At 43.2% G+C, this 17,061-nt stretch overlaps 1 protein-coding gene across 4 annotated transcripts in view; it reads right to left on the bottom strand.

Moving 5' to 3' along the window:
- Window positions 1–17,061, bottom strand: part of OSBPL5 (oxysterol binding protein like 5) — a 161,889-nt gene that overhangs the window by 51,415 nt on the left and 93,413 nt on the right. For all 4 annotated transcript variants that reach the window (XM_048948406.1, XM_048948408.1, XM_048948407.1 and 1 more), the window contains 2 exons: window positions 7,332–7,488; window positions 1,533–1,606 (listed from right to left, as the gene is read on the bottom strand). In XM_048948406.1, the coding sequence (XP_048804363.1) occupies window positions 1,533–1,606; window positions 7,332–7,488 (231 nt within the window). Of the gene's footprint in view, window positions 1–1,532; window positions 1,607–7,331; window positions 7,489–17,061 lie in introns of those variants that run through there.

Raw genomic sequence — 17,061 nt, 5'->3', positions numbered from 1 at the left:
ACAAGACATGTCACAACAGGGGCTCCCTGTTGTCACTAACACTGCAAAGCAAGGGAGAAGAGAAGCTCCTTGGCTGGAAGAGAAGAACCAGGCAGTGTACAATAGACAAAGAAAAGTAATGTGGAGTGAGAGTGACAGGCAATGGCACACAGGTCCAGCAAGGCAGAAAGTCACTACAGCCAGCATCTGAATTCAACACTGGGTGCCTATGCAGAACTTTGAGGCAGGAAAGAGAAAGCTAGCTCTGGCCCATTCAGAAGTCAAACTTCCATTCAAACAGCACCTCTGTCCTGTGGCAAGGCTGATCGATTTCAAATCAGAGATAAAAAGAAAATGTCCTCCTTTACATTCCTAATTCATTGTGAATTTAACACCATTTCTTCTAAGGCATGCAAAACATCTGTCCTCAAAACAACGCCCTGGATGCAGCCTTTTGGCCCTATGCTTTCCCTGCTGCCAGGAAAAGCTAACAGCTGGGTTGCCATCAGGAACCTTCCTGAAAATGCAAAAGCAGGGTTAGTTTGCAGCTTGCCAGGGTCCAGCAAAAGCAGGGAAAATGCACATGAGCCCTTGCTGCACACTCCCGAAGCTCCTCCCATCACCATCTCCCCACACTGACTTCTGCTTGGGTATCCCTGTGAGCTCCAGACAAGCACACGCAAACGTGTTTGAAGATACTCTGTTTTGTACTATAAAAAATTGTTTGTCTCCAGATGCCTCTTCTGTGTTATATTTTCATTTCCGCTGGTGTCATTTGCATTTTATAGCTTCAAAGTTGAATAAATGGAGTTAAAAATTTATTAACAGGCCTTGCTTCTATTTCTAGTTACCCTCCAGAAACACGTTAGGGAGCTGCAGCCAAAAAAGCCTGCACATGAATCTCAAAGCCAGATCTAATTTAAAGGTTGATGGCATCTTTACAGGAATTCAAAACCAGGCACTCAGCAACTCTAGATATAGAGTGAGGTTTTGAACACCAGAGTTCATACCAGAGTTTTTAGACCCAGTTCACCTCTCCATAAAAGAGTTGATGGACATGCTGTGCTCAGGAAAATTTGGTAAGTTTGTGTTCCTCTCTTTTTACACCAATTCTTAGAGCTTTTTCCCTGGATCTCAACGCACAGTTGCAGATGCTAGGCAACACATTAAATATTACAGCTTTATCTTCTAAAACAATTAAGCTTTATGATTGCTTTGCTGAGCGAGAACAGCAGGAGACACCTCTGCTGACAAAATCAACCTTTCCACCTAATTATTCATATCTAAATACATCATTAGATGAGGCTCAAATAAACAAGATTCTGTTGTGCAGGTGCTATCAAGTCAGATGAAAACATAGGCTTCCCTATGACATCACAAGCATCCCAAAATATTCCTGTTTTCTTTCTCAAAACATGCACACTCAGCTCCTGCAGAAACAAAGGGAGCTGCTTTCCTTCCTGCCTCAAAAAAGAAAATAGTAAGCAGGATTAATAACTGAGCTAGAGAAAAAATGAAAGCAAGACCAGGGATGCAACCCTATCCAACAGTACCTTGCTAACTGAGTTTGGTGTCTGCGGAGTCTCATCCTTCAGCATCGATGGGCTGTTTCCTTCCACATCTTTTCCTGCAACAAAGAAATGGAATTCAGAAACAGAGAATTTCTGTGCAAAATCATGGTGACTTGCAGTCCTCAAAGGGCTACTGCTAATAGCAAGCAAGAGGAACAAAAGTAGGCGCACCGAGTTCACAGAGAGGGATATTACAAGTCTTGAAATATCCTGGGTCCACATGCTTGGACTCTGTAACAAGTGTTTAAAAGTTAAGGTTGCAAACATTAAGATAAACCAACATGGTGTTTCAAAGTCCGGCAATTAAAGGCTGGATAATAACAGAAATAACGTTGGTTGTGATCCTTAACCAGCTGCCCTGTGTGCCTATGTTATGATGAAGTCTTTAATTACATTACCACAGCCTGTGTTTCCTTACATTCCCCATGCTTCATTCAATGCAAATAACAAATGGAATTCAGTTAATAAGCAGCTATTCAATACGTTATTCCCCTTGGTCAGTATCTGGCAACTGCACCCAAATGCACTTGATAGCATGCTTTGTTGAGAAATAATAACCATGATCATAAAATATTACAGAAGACAGAAAAGCATCTAGACATAATTAGTAGAATAAAACACTGCAGAAGACCCATGTCTTCAGACCAAATTAGTTGTTAAAATAAGAAACACATTCAGTTAACAAGTACTATTTACTAACTGTGATATTCCCATCATTGCAGAGAAATGTATTTTCCATTACCTAAAAATACTAAAATTGCAATGCAGTATACACATTATATACTAGTATGAACATGTCTGGTCTTACTCTAAGCAATAAAATGTAACGATAAATTCTGTTCTTTTTGCCAACAGTAATCATGTATTTACAGTAAAAGAAAGCCTGGAGCTTCTATTTAATAGTCAAAAAATAGCATCTGATGAGGCTAGCTTTTTAGTGCCAAGGCAGCCATTGTTATCCAACTGCAATATAGTTTCCTCTGCAAGATCGTTAGCAATTGCAGCGTCGGAACCAGCAAGACATTGACTGCAATCCATTCACAGCACACTGCAAACAAGGGAACTGTTAAAAATGTTTTTAAACATTGTGTGGGCAAGTCTGGGAAACAATACCAAATACAAAGCCAGCAAAGGAAAACTGATTCTCTTGAAGTCAAGCAGAAGTTGTCACAGATGTGGCAGAAGTCACTACATCTCCGGAAGCTTTTGGAGAAGCCTTATATGAAGCTAAGCAACGTTAGAAAAGCTAGCCATCAAAGTTTATTGACAAGTAAATATGCTCCTATGCTCTGCACTTCCATTATGGGACACGTTGGAGAACAAGAAAACCAGCTATAGCTGGGATTACATCTGTGCTAGAAGGTTTCACCCATACAGAGACAGGACAAAAAACCTGCCCTTCCTACAGCCATTAACTGGCAGTTCGGCACATCAGCTTTACAATTAAAAACAGCTCTTAGGGACAGTTTTCCCCAGGAGAAGGTGTTCAACCTTCCACACAGTAGCTGAAGGTGCTGGGCCTTCAGACAGGCTTCTCATCCTGTGGCATGTGTCGCATTGTGCAGCGCGCACACAGCCGTGCCCACACAGAAAGCAGACATCCCCGGATCTTGGAGAATAGTGATGGCACATTCCTAGCCTACATGGGAACTGAAGCAGAGGGAGTACCTATGCCAGCATGCAGGAAGGCGGTGCAAGAAGGGGAACCTGCACCCTAACCTAGTTTCTCAACCATCACTTCTCCCCTTGCAACACTCAGCCCTAGATAAAGCACATGCAAACCTACGGTGCTCAGGTGGGAGAAATTCCCCAGAAGTAGGATACATGCTTGCTGGTGCTGCCTGAACATGCAACACGTGCTGGGCATGGATCAAGACTCTGTTTTTCTTTCTCTGATTACTCTTTTCTCTATATATTCTCCTGGATGGAGGCAGAGGTTAGAACAAACTCTCAAAGTCATGTAGCTACTGTACTTGTTTCCCATGAAGAGTTTTTTTCTGCTCATGTATGGGTAAGTAACATATGGCCTCAAAGTTCAAGTAAAATTAGTAAGAGTCAGCTGCTGTCAGCTCCAAGGGAAAGGCATCTATTAACATAACATAATTCAAACCTATCTTTATTATATCTCATTTCTTCAATTAAGTTTAGCTCCAGGCTGGTACCCATACCAAAAATCTTGCACGCTTTTCCTTCTCTTAGTAATGCATGTAAAAGGATTTTGCACCTAAATAGGATTTTAGGGGCTACTGAGGTTCTGGACCCTCTATCTCACAGGACTTTATGAAAAGCAGGCACATGTAACTCTCAACTCTCAGTCATAGAGTTTACAAGGATTTGTAAGACATGTTTATAAAGCAGTATATATTCCAGCTTCTTATTTCAAATCCATTTGTCGTTTGACAATTGTGAGGAGAGAGAGCATGGCAGTTTTTTGGAGGAGAGCTCTCCCAGCTGTCTCAAGCAGTTTTGCTACAGCAGTGCGGAAGGAGAGAGCCCTTATTCAGAAAGAAAGCTTCACTGAAACCATGTGTAAGTTTCTCAGACACCCACATACATAGCTAAGTGCACAGAAAGCCCGAAAGGGAGTTCCACCCAGGGCATGACAGACATAGCTGTCTCGAGAAAATAAATAGGAAACCACATAAAAACATAAATGGAGCTCAACATTAACAGGCTACAGAAGCTGAAGTTCTTATCTCCCTGATCAAGAAAACCTAACGCTGGTGACAGAAATAGCACCGAGGCTCTTTTATCTTCAAGTGCTGGCAGCTAACATGGCATGCTAAGAAAGATCCTCCACAAAGTAGCCCAGTAGTATTGTGCCAAATAATAAACAGGATTCCAGGAAGGGAATCAACAATGCTTATGGAAAAAATGTTCAACACATTGCAAAAAAAACCTGCCAACACTCCAGTCTTATGGTTACAGAGTTGAGTTCCTGGTATCTTCCTTTATCTCATTACTGCCAGGCTTAGGAAAAATAAATACACAGTTCCTTTCCAGAAAAGTTACCGTTTCTTTAATTCTGCTTTCTGCTGTGCATCCATCCCATGGGTGCATTTGCCTTTCTTCTTTATAAAGCATCACACAATAAGCATAACTGATCAACGGTAAGATGAAGTAGAAGTACTGGGTTGTTGAGGAGTTGAAGATCAGCTCTGAACAGCATGAACTACTATTTTAATGCTTTTTTTGATAAAGTAACTGGGTAACTACAAGAGGAAATGTGGGATCTGCTGTGTGGCGAAACTGTTGGGAATAAAATCGGCCCTGATGCCATGAATGTTACTGCAGCAAATGTCAGCCACATGGCCCAATACATATACTAGACTGAAATTCAATTCCACATGTCTATCACAGTAAAATTCCCATGTTCATTAAAGTGCAGCTCTTGAGATGCAGCTAGGCTAATCTGAACTTTTATTTAAAGGCTCCGTGGGTCCCAGCCTAGTCAAAAAGAAAGGCTCCCTAAAAGAGCTTTTAGCTACTCCCCCAGTACATGTCCTTCCTTCTGAGCAAGAGAAGAAGATTCTTTCCACTTCCTGCTACATGAAAGAAAGACATGGGCAAGGAACTCATGTCTCCCTACTTTGCAGACTTTCTAAAAAGAGAATGTTTTCTTCAAATTTCTTTTAGTTACCATAATGACTACCATTTCCATATGAAAGCAAGAGACAAAAAGTCAGAAGTGTTATTTGAGATGGTGACCTCTGCTTTTCCATATGTTTCCTTTAAAAAAATTATCTCACTGTACGGAAGCTCTGTGGCACATCTTGCCCGAGGTGTAAAGTCTGTCACTCCCATCTCACTGAATTATTTACTTGCACTCCTTGGTTGTTGCAGGGCTAATTCTAGGTGTTGGAGGACTGAGACCTGCGGCTCCAGCCACCTCACATTGCACTACAGTGTGGCAGGAGCTCACTGCACTCTGCTGCCCGCACTGCCTGCAGCCCCTACCTGATACAGCCAGCCCTGTGCCTCTGTAAAGAGAACCACCAGGGCCAGACAGCACAATAAGAAAACCCACAAGTACTCAAAACTTGTGTAAAACAAGAGAGAAAAGTGAGGGACAGAAATGTTGAATACAGCTTGTGGATGTAGACTTGCAGCTTATCTGTAGTCATAACAGCATCCTTCAGAGGACATGGAGAAGGTGGGAGGGAAAGCAGCTAAACCTGGAAAGGAGTTAAAGAAGAACCCACCATGGGAAACGGCAACTGGATGTGAAGAATGATGGATATTTCTTATGGAAAACATTAGCAACACAAAGAGATGAAGCAGCTCTGACGGGGACTAGGGAAGAAGTGAAAGGAGTTAAAAATGTAAGGCTAGGCAAAAACCCAGACTGTGCAAGGAATCCCTTGGCTGAAGTGGCAGCTTTTATTTGTTTCACGGGGATATTCTCTTTTACAAATTCTTTGGCATATGCCCTTCCTTTCCATTACAGTGGGCTGCCTGCATTGCTGACACCAGTGCTGGAGGTTCCTCTAGCACTCAAGGCTCTTGTTCTGCTGAGCCCAGCACACTCTTTGAGCCAGCTGTCAGCAGGGTTCGAGGAGAAATGAGGTGACATGGGAAACTGAGGAAGTGATTAATCCCTCCACGATCAACTTTCCCTGGTGTCTGTAAGATTATTACAGCACTGAAATACCTCAGTGAGGAAATTGGTACCTTGTAATGTGTGAGATGGTAGGTGTCTCATTTTAAGTTTTCCATTAGACTACCAAGATTTTTTTTAAGCTTTCAGTGACCTCAACAGCAAGGATTAGTCAGCATTGTTCAAAATTGGTTCCTCACTGCCTTAAGACAGGCATCCAAAAATAGAAATACCTGCCAAGTCAGAAGCCTTCAAAACCTTTGCATTTAAAGATACTTAGCTCAGGAAACTCAGACCTGGCTTTGTTCTGCATCTGCAAAGCCCAGAGAGTCTGCCAGGTGCTACATCTACATAAGAACTAAAACCTTTCTACACGCTGTTTTCTTTCTCCAGATATCAGCTCACAAAGGTGCTGTGAGATTTGATTATTTAGCACTGACATGACAACTGTGAATGACAGCTCTGTGAACTTGTGACTGTTCCCTGCAGCACTTGTGTACAGGCTGGAACAGAAGCATTATTTGCAGACTGCAGTCAAGGAAAGACCTGTATGTTTACTGTGAGCTAAAAATTCTGAAACAACAACGCGCGCCCTATTTCCTTCAAAAGGGTGCTCACAAAATCAAAGCACAAAAGACAGTCTGCCATTCACTGCAACATGTCAATATTCTTGGTGCTTGCAGTAATAATTTACAGAGCATTACCTACAAAAGCCCTCTTGTAATATGTATCCTGGACTCTAAATCTAAACAGGAAAACGTCCCATTAAACATTTGCAACAGGGCCCAGGAGATAGCTTAAAGGATTTCAGTGTTTAGGGTGAAACGTATCAAGTGCTCAGAGTGGAATTGCCTGAAAACATTACTAATTTCTGAAACGTGAGGCCATGCTGTACTCAGATGGTTGCAAACATCAACTCTGATGTCCTCTGCTCCCACTGAACACCATGGCAGCGAAACAGCATCATGAAAACAGCACTGGATGGGATCCATTGATACCCATGTTGCAAGAACAACTTCTCTCACTCTCATGTCAACTCATTTCTCTTTGTTTCCTGGCAGAGTGCTAAAAACAGTCTACTTCAGTCAAGCACCTGAGGTTCTGCACTGAGTTTTACATGTGCTGGAAAAGCAGTATGATAAACAAGACACAGCACATCTTGCGCTGACACAGTAGAAATCTACCTGGACTGAGTGGATAGATGTCATTGTCGGCCCCGAAGAACAGATTGCGTGTCAGCTTGCGAGGATCAACCTTCTGAGGGGTGGATGAGGCTGGGCAGAGGGAGAACCTGCGACGAAGAAAGTTCTCCTCCTTCATGGCATGAGCTGTCGGGGTTTTCTGAAAAGGAAAGATAGAAATAACAGTTAATTTCAAGACATTGAAATCAAAGTTTCACACGCAGATGACTCCACTGCTTCAAAGATCCTTAATCCCAAGTAGTGTGCCAGATCTTTTTATAGAGTGCCAAAAAGCTACGAAGGGGGAGAAAAAGTGATATTAGTTTGTGGCTATAATTACTGATTTGCTGACTCTCATTATTTGCAAACTGCAAGGAAACAAGACTACTCTGTGGTGAATCCAGGCAGCAGAATATCCTCTTCTATACAAAGATCTATGCTCAGTAATGGCTTCTTTCAGAGTCAACTCTGTGTACGGCAGCTCAATTTCCTCTTTTCTATTTGTTTTTAAGACTCTTTCATAAAACTAACTCTGTCAGTGTTAGCACCAGCTCTGCAAAAGTTAGCACTTCATCCAAGCTGTATGAAGGACAACCAGATGCACTGGCTTCAGGTAGCAGCAAGAGATGTGTTAGGGAATTGGAACAGAATAGCTAGTGTCGCTTCTGTCCTTATTTACTATTACAGCACATATAAATCATTTCAGTTTACTTTAAAATGACATATCAGCTGGGTATTTTGATCAGTAAGATAAACTTGGCTGCTCTGCAAGGGTAGAGGACAGCATTTGCCTCCTTCAGAGCCTCCATGCATGCCTGCAAAAGAGCCGGGTGGTACGGGGCTCTTTACCACCACTTGGCTGATGCATTAGACTATCCTGACTGAAATTAAAGGATTCTTTTGTAGCCATCCAACAAGCAGCTCTTTCTTAGCCCTTACAAACAGATATTATGACTGCTGCCTTCCTGAGTTACAAGCGCTACACTCTCCCCATGAGCAGTCAGAGGAAATGCAGTGAGAAGTGCTAACCCAGCCTTTGGGCTGGCACTGCAAAACACCATGTCTGCTCCCTCCCTGTGGGATTTGCTGTGTAAAGGAAAACCCTTTGAGATGGGATACATTTCCTGAAAAAAGTCTCCAAGCTTTCCTGTCTGCTTTAGGCTACTGGGAAAGCGTAGCAGAGAAAGCGACGCAGAGCCATGGGGTGGTTCATGAAGGCAGGACCAGGGCAAAGTATCTCAGTATGCACGAGGTATCTTACACAGCACCAGGCTGAGCCTGTGCAGTGCTCTGAAGATACGGTCCCACAAATGCGTTGCCACCTCCATCCTTGCACAGTTGATGTGAGATGTTTCAGATTCAGCAGCACACAGCCACGCAATGGAACTCTTGGTGGAAGCGTTGTATGTGAATGCCAGGATGCTGTGTACCTGAGAGGGCTGATAAGAGCAAAGCAACCCTTTGCTCAGCATGCCAGTGCAAAGCTGTGTTGCTGATGTGTAATGGCAGCTGGGTAGCTCAGTTGCTTAACATTTGGCATTGTAAATAAAGTTTGTTTGCACAGATACCACAGTGAGCAGGTTTATGGGAGAGCAGAATTAAAGATAACCTAAATCACAAAAAGAGAGAAGAGGAAAACACAGCCAGTTACATGCATCAAAGCAAAATATTTAAAAATAATCCAGATCTAAACAGCTGGGTTTGGAATGTTAACACTGAGCTATTTTCTTGCCCTTGTTCCAGAAAGGCCATCTCAACTCTCTGCCTCTGGTGTTGCTCATAAGTGGCTTAGAGGAAAACCAGAACTGTGAGAGTCTCCCCAGAACGCAGCCATCTGGCAAGACGATGCCAATCACACAGGAAGGCAGCAGGCACAGGTCCATACAGTGGAGAGCAGGCTAGGGAATGAGTAACCAGCAAAAAGCATCCCTGCAGCACTTAAACGCAGCTCTCACAGTGGAGAATTCCCAATACAGAACCGAAGTGGCAGCAGCAGCATCCCTCTATCACACAGCCATGTAAGTGAAGAACTGACAGCCAACCCCTGCTGCTGTCAACAGCAAAGCTGCCCTCAACACCAGAGCAAAAGCAGGCTGTACATCAGACTGCACATACAAATGTAAGTCCTCTCTGCTTCTAAATTTACCATGCAGAGATGCGACAGATGCTTCACAGAAACCTTTTGTTGTATGGGGGCTCAGAGAAGGCAAAGAAGGAAAAAATCAAAATTGAGCAAGAACTGCAGTAGGCCTAAAACTGCCCTCACGTAACCAAATCCCTTGTGTAACCCAAAGCAACAAATTTCATCCGTGCTTTGCATTCCCTCCAAATCTGGCAGATGAGACAGCCAACACATAATCCAGGAGCAAAACACATCTTCATTTTAGTTCCTGCAAGAATTTAGCTGGCTGTTAGTCTTGCTAGATAAAAAGTCCTGGAGTTTGCAGTGCAGGTCATTTCTGGTTTTCTTTTCTGTGGTCCTGAGGATAAAACTAAAGGAAAGGGGAGAATATGGGGAGCTAGTGAACACACTGACTGTCAAGATTGGCCCTTTCGTGCTGACAGCTCCTGAAACAGTAAATGTACTAATAAATGTGAGCTACTCACTGGAGCTTAGATAACAATAAATAATTCAGTAGAGAGAAATAAACTTCTAGCTAACCCTGTCTTTGAGACTACTTTATCTTCTAGGGAATTGAGTGCACTCTCACTAAGTTTGAAGATGACATCAAGTTGATAGGAAGTGTCAATCTGCCTGAGGGTAGGAAGGCCCTACAGAGGGACGTGGTCAGGCTGATCAATGAACTGAGGTCAGTGGGATGAAGTTCAACACAACCATTTGCCAGGTCATGCACTTTGGTCACAACAGCCCCAGGTAATGCTACAGACTCAGGGCACAGTAGCTGGAAAGCTGCATGGACAAAAAGGATCTGGGGATGTTGGTCAGTGCTCAGCTGAACGTGAGCCAGCAGTGTGCGCAGGTGGCCAGGAAGGCCAATGGCATCCTGGCTTATATCACAATAGTGTTGCTAGCAAGAGAAGGTAAGCGATCATCCCTCTGTACTCAGAACTGGTGAGGTTACACCTTGAGTTAAGCATTCAGTTTTGGGCGTCTCACTACAAGAAAAACATTGAAGTGAGTCCAGAGAAGGGCAAAGAAGCTGTGAAGGGTCTGGAGCACAGGTCTTATGGGGAGCAGCTGAGAGAACTGGGATTGTTTAGTCTGGAGAAGAGGCTCAGGGGTGACCTTATTGCTCTCTACAGCGACCTGACGGGAGGCTGTGGCAAGGAGGGGGTCAGCCTCTTCTCCTGTGTAACCAGCAATAGGACCAGAGGGAATGGCCTCAAGTTGCACCAGGGGAGGTTCAGGTTGGATATGAGGAAGATTCTCTTTTCAGAAAGAGTGTTCAAGCATTGGAACAGGTTGCCAGGGATGTGATGGAGACTCTGTCCCTGGAAGTGTTGAAGGAAAGGGTAGATGTAGTACTTTGTGACATGGTTTAGTGGGGCAATATTGGTGGCAGAAAGATGGTTGGGCTGGATGATCTTAAAGGTCTTTTCCAACCTCAATGATTCTATGATCTTTTAAACCAAGTAATACAGAAGATGGAAAGCCTGCTACCATGAAACACCGGACAATGAAAGAGGTGAACTTAAAAGTGAGTGGTATGGCCTAACAGGACTGTTGCTCAAAGGCAGATTCAGTACAGTCCAGGCAAGAGCAACGTGGCAAGAGTTATTTCCCCAGAAAACCACATAGCTGCAATTAAAGTGACTGGGAACTGCCACTGTCCCCCCCTTCCAACACTAGCCTGGTTTTGGGCAAAGGCTGTGACTCCACAGCTACACATACACCGAAGCAGAGATGCCTTGTATGTGGTTGCACTGCATTTTAAGCCCTTTGTCCTTGCTGGGAAGACAGTGTGGGCCTTTAGCAACAGACCCAAGGCTCCAGGGATGGAATTTTCCTGCACCTATCTTTAAATTTTTAAAGTTGCTAATATATAATTACTACACAGCTAAACACTGTGCAGAGATGATCCTGCCCCTATACTCTGCAAACTGGTGAGTAGGTTGGTTTGCTTACTCTCATCTTCAGCATCTTAAAATAGATTGGAAATATGCTCTATAAATAGTTAATTAGGGGTTTGAGTACTCTCAAGAATGCTGTGCTGTTTAGGGGGATTCTTAATTTATTCAAGACGTGCTTCAAGCAACCTCCTCTTTTTGTGGTCACTAAATATTTCCCAGAAATCAAATTAAATCACATTTTGTATTCACAGCAGCCACTCACTCCAAAATCTGCATCAATAAGGAAAATTAAATCTAAAGATATTGACATTTCCTGATTCAATTAACCCTGAGGAGGTAAAATTTTCATGAATGAAAACAGAAGGAAAATTGTTGGCAGATACATTTCAGGCTATTATAGTCCCCGCTATTCAAATAGTGGGGAAAAATAGCAGCACGGCTTTTCAGTTAGGGTTAATTCTTTGTTCTGCAGCTGAAGAACTCCCAGTCGGTTCAGAAAGCCTGTGAAGCCTTTTGGGAAGCTATTCATAAAATACCTATTTATAAGTTAGGTAACTGGAAAACCAACCCCCTTCCTTATAGTTAAATAAAAACTGGTGAAAACTCATGTAAGCACTCTTTTCTTTAAGAAAGCTGCACTAGTTAGGGCAAACATGGATGTTGGGCTCATGCTGAATGTTTTGGGCTGTCACGATGCTAGCTGGAACCTGAACATGTGAAGTTTCTTTAAGGGCCAGCTACTTCCCAGTGCTTTTGAGGTCAGCTATTTTGATGCTGTGTTCCAAGGGGAAGGCTGCTCAACAGTGGTGGGCTTAGTATGTTCCTCTCAGACCACAGCCAGCTCTACCAAGTGTCAGGCAAATCTCACTCTGTTAATCCTTCCAATGCTTTGGATGCAGTAAAATGCTGCTCTACAAGGAGTGTTCCAACAGCCAAGCTTGAAGGACATCGCTCAGCTGGATGATAGGCCCAAGATGGAAAATAAAACCATGCAGGTTGCTGAAGACACATATTTGCAAACTATGGGACTGAGCTATGGAAAGCTAGATCCAGAGACTGCTTTATTAAGATTACATGCAACACTAAGGATTTTTCTCAGCTGCTTTGGCTCAGCAGTGTGCTTAGTTCATCCTTCAAACTGTGTTCATATATTTGAACAGCCTTAAAGCTGCCTCCCATGCTATTTTTATGGAAGATCCCTACCTGATCCCCCCTCAACAATCTGCTCTTGTTCTCTCTCAGGACAGTGGAACAATCTCTTTCCAAATGCCTTCTGCTTCTCTGCCCACCATTTCTTGCGCTAGGCAGTGAAAATGTAATAAACAGGAGACAAAACAATTTTTTCCTTAATTTTTCGTAAGACATCTTGATTAATGTTTCTTTCATATACACTAGTCAAAACACCTGTGACTTTAGACACACCAGGGGCACACATACTTAAGTATCCCACAACTGATGTTCCACTATGGTGTGTATGATGTACGAAGGCAATAAGCAGCACAACTAGAGGTGAAACAGGGAACAGTATGCTATTCCAGACCATTCATTTGGGGGATCTCAGGACAAAGTGGAAGGCAGAGTCAAAAAGTATAAAACACATTTGACATGTAGGAAAACCTCATTTTCAGAATCACCTGTCTGTATAAATACCTCCTGCATATAAACACTGGCCCATCACTACAGCCATGTTGTATTTGGGAGAGAAAGACTGCAATCTTACAGCTTAGAAATGGGGTCTGTGTCTTGCAGTAAGTACTACATACAGTCCTCATGTGTTTTCAAATAGTCACGACTTACTCTGTAAACATGCTACAGTTTACTTTAGAGTAAGAAGATCATTAAGTGTATCTTTGAAATGGATGCATAATGATCCACCTCCTTTGACCTTGAACTGTAAAGCAATTGTTATGCCGAAGGCTATTAATTTAACACAGCATATTAAATTTCCTACTAGCACTCATGGGCCTCTCCTGACTTAGCAATTCCACTTGTCTATCTCCTTGCTAACTGCACAAATCCTGTCTCACTTGCTGTACCTACAAAATGTACAACCACATGCATCTATCAGTGCTTTTTACACAACACACACTTGCAGGAAGTTCCAGTAAGGATCTTCTTTGAAACAAGTCCAGGAGCCGGACCTCTGCCTCTGAATTTCTGTGTTACTTAGGAATGTTTTATATTTATTCAAACTAAAGTTTCATATAGATGATAAGGACTCTAGTGGTTATCACCACTACTTCTTGGTAAGGAATTTAAGAAGAACTAAAGAAGTTGCTGTAGATGTATCTTCTTCAAAACGATGGTATTTGTGCTTGAGTAGAGCAATGTGAATAAGCAGTAAGGCTACAGATGTTATCTGAGAACTCAAGTCAGCACTACCACGCCAAAATCTGTACCAGCACAGCTGAACTGGTGTCTATAACTGAATACGTGTGTCCAAATGTTGATGCAAGCAGATACAAGACACAATCACACCTTTACCTGCAACACAGACCAAGAATCATTGCAGCAAGGGCTGCCCTGGTGGACTGATACTGGCCTCAGACCAGGGGAAACAGAAAGTGGGACAGTGCCAGTGCTGAGGGGAAGTATGGCACCAAGTACATGGCAGCACATTTGTTTAGTTGCTTCAGCTACAACTCTTGGAGGTTTAAGGCCATGGGAAGAACTCTTGGCCTAGGATAAACGTGCAGCTAAATTATTTGCAAGCAGGTCACATCTTCAAGGTCAATTCTTGTCCTGATATTTTTCTTTTAAATGAACATATTAAAAAGCATCATTACAGCTTCACATTGCTACCTACGTCGCATAATGAGATAATATTCCCCTTTAATGGAAGGATTCTACTTCAAGATTTAATGACATTTAAAAGAAACCAAGTCTATTGCAAGCCTCTCTGATGGCTTTCTATGATAGCCACCTCTGCTTTTATTTTATTAAATCTAGAAAAGACTGTGTCTTTGGGGCTATGCTCCCACCACACAACTGCTAGGAAATACCAAACTATTTTTAAGACCTCTTTTCATGCTTGATAGCGTCTTCCTGACAGTACTCTCTTGTTGTGAAATATTGCTCCCTTGTAACAAGGCAAATCAGACAAGGCAAATCCCAAGTCCTTTTGAGCTGCTTTCAGATTCATGCTAAGAAAGTAACTTCAGTATGGCAGAAAGGCACAACTGTTCTCCACCCAATTACTCCAACTGCAAACCACCTACAGTTGATCTGCCTCTTGTACTCCTGAATAACAGCCTAGCAAAGGGGAAATGACTGCTTCCCATGGCATGCTGCTCCAGTTGCAGAATTTTCCACTGCTCGACTTTACTGTTTCCCCATCAGATCCAAATGGGTGCTGTAAACCTCTGGAGCCTTCACCAGGAGGGCTGAATAAACAACACAGAAGAAATTCTAAGGAAGTGCATCTATTTTTGCAAAGCTCCTCACATGTCCCCTTTGAGTTTTTCATGCTTCTGGGCGCTGTGGCATACCAAGATCTGTTGTACAGTGGTTTAAATTTAGCATCCACCTATGCTTCCTCTGATGCAGCCGCTCTCCCTGAAATTCCAAAGGAAATTAATACACTGTGTATTTTTTGCATAAACTTCACTGTTTCTCAGAGATGAGAGCATCAAGCTCTTCCTTTGACAGTAGTTAATATACAGCGCTGCAATTATTCTGGTCCTAGATTTTTAATTAAAAATCTCTGTGGGAGGAAGGAAACTAGACAACTGACAAAGAGCATTTAGGGTGGAATTTACGCTGTGTTAAACAAGCCCAGAGAACTCAAACTGTGCACAGGCCAATGCAGTAAGCACAAAGAAATCCACACTCAGTTCTCAAGATGTCAGCCTTTCCATGCCTACCCGTTTGTCCTTCTCTATCACCTTAGCTGAGACTTTGCTGGTGAAAACAAGCAGCTGGGATAAACTCTTTGCAGTGTTACTTTCCTTTGATATAACTGGAATAAGAGATGGGTGAATCAACATGACATGGAAATTTGACCATGCATATCATAGCATCATGGAATCATTTGAGTTGGAAGGACCCTTAAAGGCCATCTAGCCCAGCTCCCCTGCAATGAACAGGGACACCTACAGCTACATCAGGGCCTTAGAGCCCCCTCCAACCTGACCTTCAGTGTCTCTAGGGATGAGGCATCCACCATCTCTCTGAGCAACCTTTACCAATGCTTCACTACCCTCATCATAAAAAAAACTTTTTCTTACATCCAATCTAAATCTCCCCTCTTTTAGTTTGAAACCATTTCCCCTCGTTCTTTCACAACAGCCACTTCTAAAGAGTCTGTTCCTCTTTGTTCTTATAGCCACCCTTTAGATACTGGAAGGCTGCTAACAGGTTTCCCTAGAGCCTTCTCTGTTCCATGCTGAACTCTCCCAGCTCGGAGTTCTCTCTCTAAGCTCATTCAGCCTGTCCTGGTAGGAGAGGTGCTCCATCCCTCGGATCATTTTTGTGGCTCTCTTCTTGACACGCTCCAGCAGGTCCATGTGTCTCCTGCACTGAAGACTCCACATCTGGATGCAGTACCCAGGTGAGGTCTCAGCATCACAGAGCAGAGGGACAGGATCACCTACTTCCCTCACCCTGCTGCCATGCTTCTTTTGATACAGCCCCAGATACAGTTTTTCTGACAGTGACTATTCCTGTATCAATACTGTTGCCCCCACTACCATTTGCAGTTGCATGTATGCCCAGCAGAAGTCAGACAGCAGCTGTTTATGAAAATTACCAGCCAGAAACTGAAGCCCTGGAGAGTCCCAGTAAGCAAGCAGTTTGTAAGAGCACCCAATACATACCAGCAACAATTATTTGGAAACGCCTAATAGAAAAGATTTGGGATACCTTCCTCTCCTATTGCTTTTCTGTTTTAGTAACAAGTGGCAGTGACACTTCTCCTTGAAAGACCAAGCATGATCCAGCTCCTCACCTCATGGACAGCAAACCTGACAATGCAGTTCTTGACAAAAAACAACAAATCTGAAAGCCATGTAACACAGAAGAAGGACTTTTCCCATCACTTTAAAACTAATCTATACTAACACCAGTTTTTTGTCATGGAATGTAAGGATTCAAGCAAGATTAAGCTAAAGTAGAACAAAACAATACTGCCAAGCTACAAGAACTCTTTTACACAAGAAATGGAAGCAGAAAACTCTGGGGAGGCTGGGGAGGGAAGGGGGGGGGAGTGAGAAACAGCTCTGCCTAGATTGCTGAAGGTGTCACAGCTGGGGAGGCTACGAGCTAACCACACAGCACACTGCAACATGGAGATCCACACCAGCTCCAGCAATGACACACAGGAAGGAGGAGAGGGCAAGGGAGGATGCAGAGAACAAGGGGCTCCTGCAGAACCACATCTATAGATCGCACTGACCTTCCACAGCTCCTGCTGGAAATGTAAAGCTGGCTTTAAACAACAACAAAAAGAAGATCCGCACCTCCCAAACAAATGTGCACAGAAGGTAGATTGGTCCTTACCATCCAGATTGCCCGCAGCCAAAGGGAAACCAAACACAATGCAGCTGATTCACTCCATTTTCTTTATCACAGTGTAGGAGCAGCCAGACAATGCTTTCCAATACAGACCACAGCAATTCATCACCAAGAGACAGGAGTCGCAGGAAACGCTCCCATTATCTCTGCTACAGAAAGGAAGCAGCAAGGAGAACAGCTAAATGTGACA

The sequence above is a fragment of the Lagopus muta genome, chromosome 6, assembly GCF_023343835.1.
Source record: "Lagopus muta isolate bLagMut1 chromosome 6, bLagMut1 primary, whole genome shotgun sequence".
Taxonomy (NCBI): Eukaryota; Metazoa; Chordata; class Aves; order Galliformes; family Phasianidae; genus Lagopus; species Lagopus muta.
This window is presented reverse-complemented; position numbering and strand designations above follow the sequence as displayed.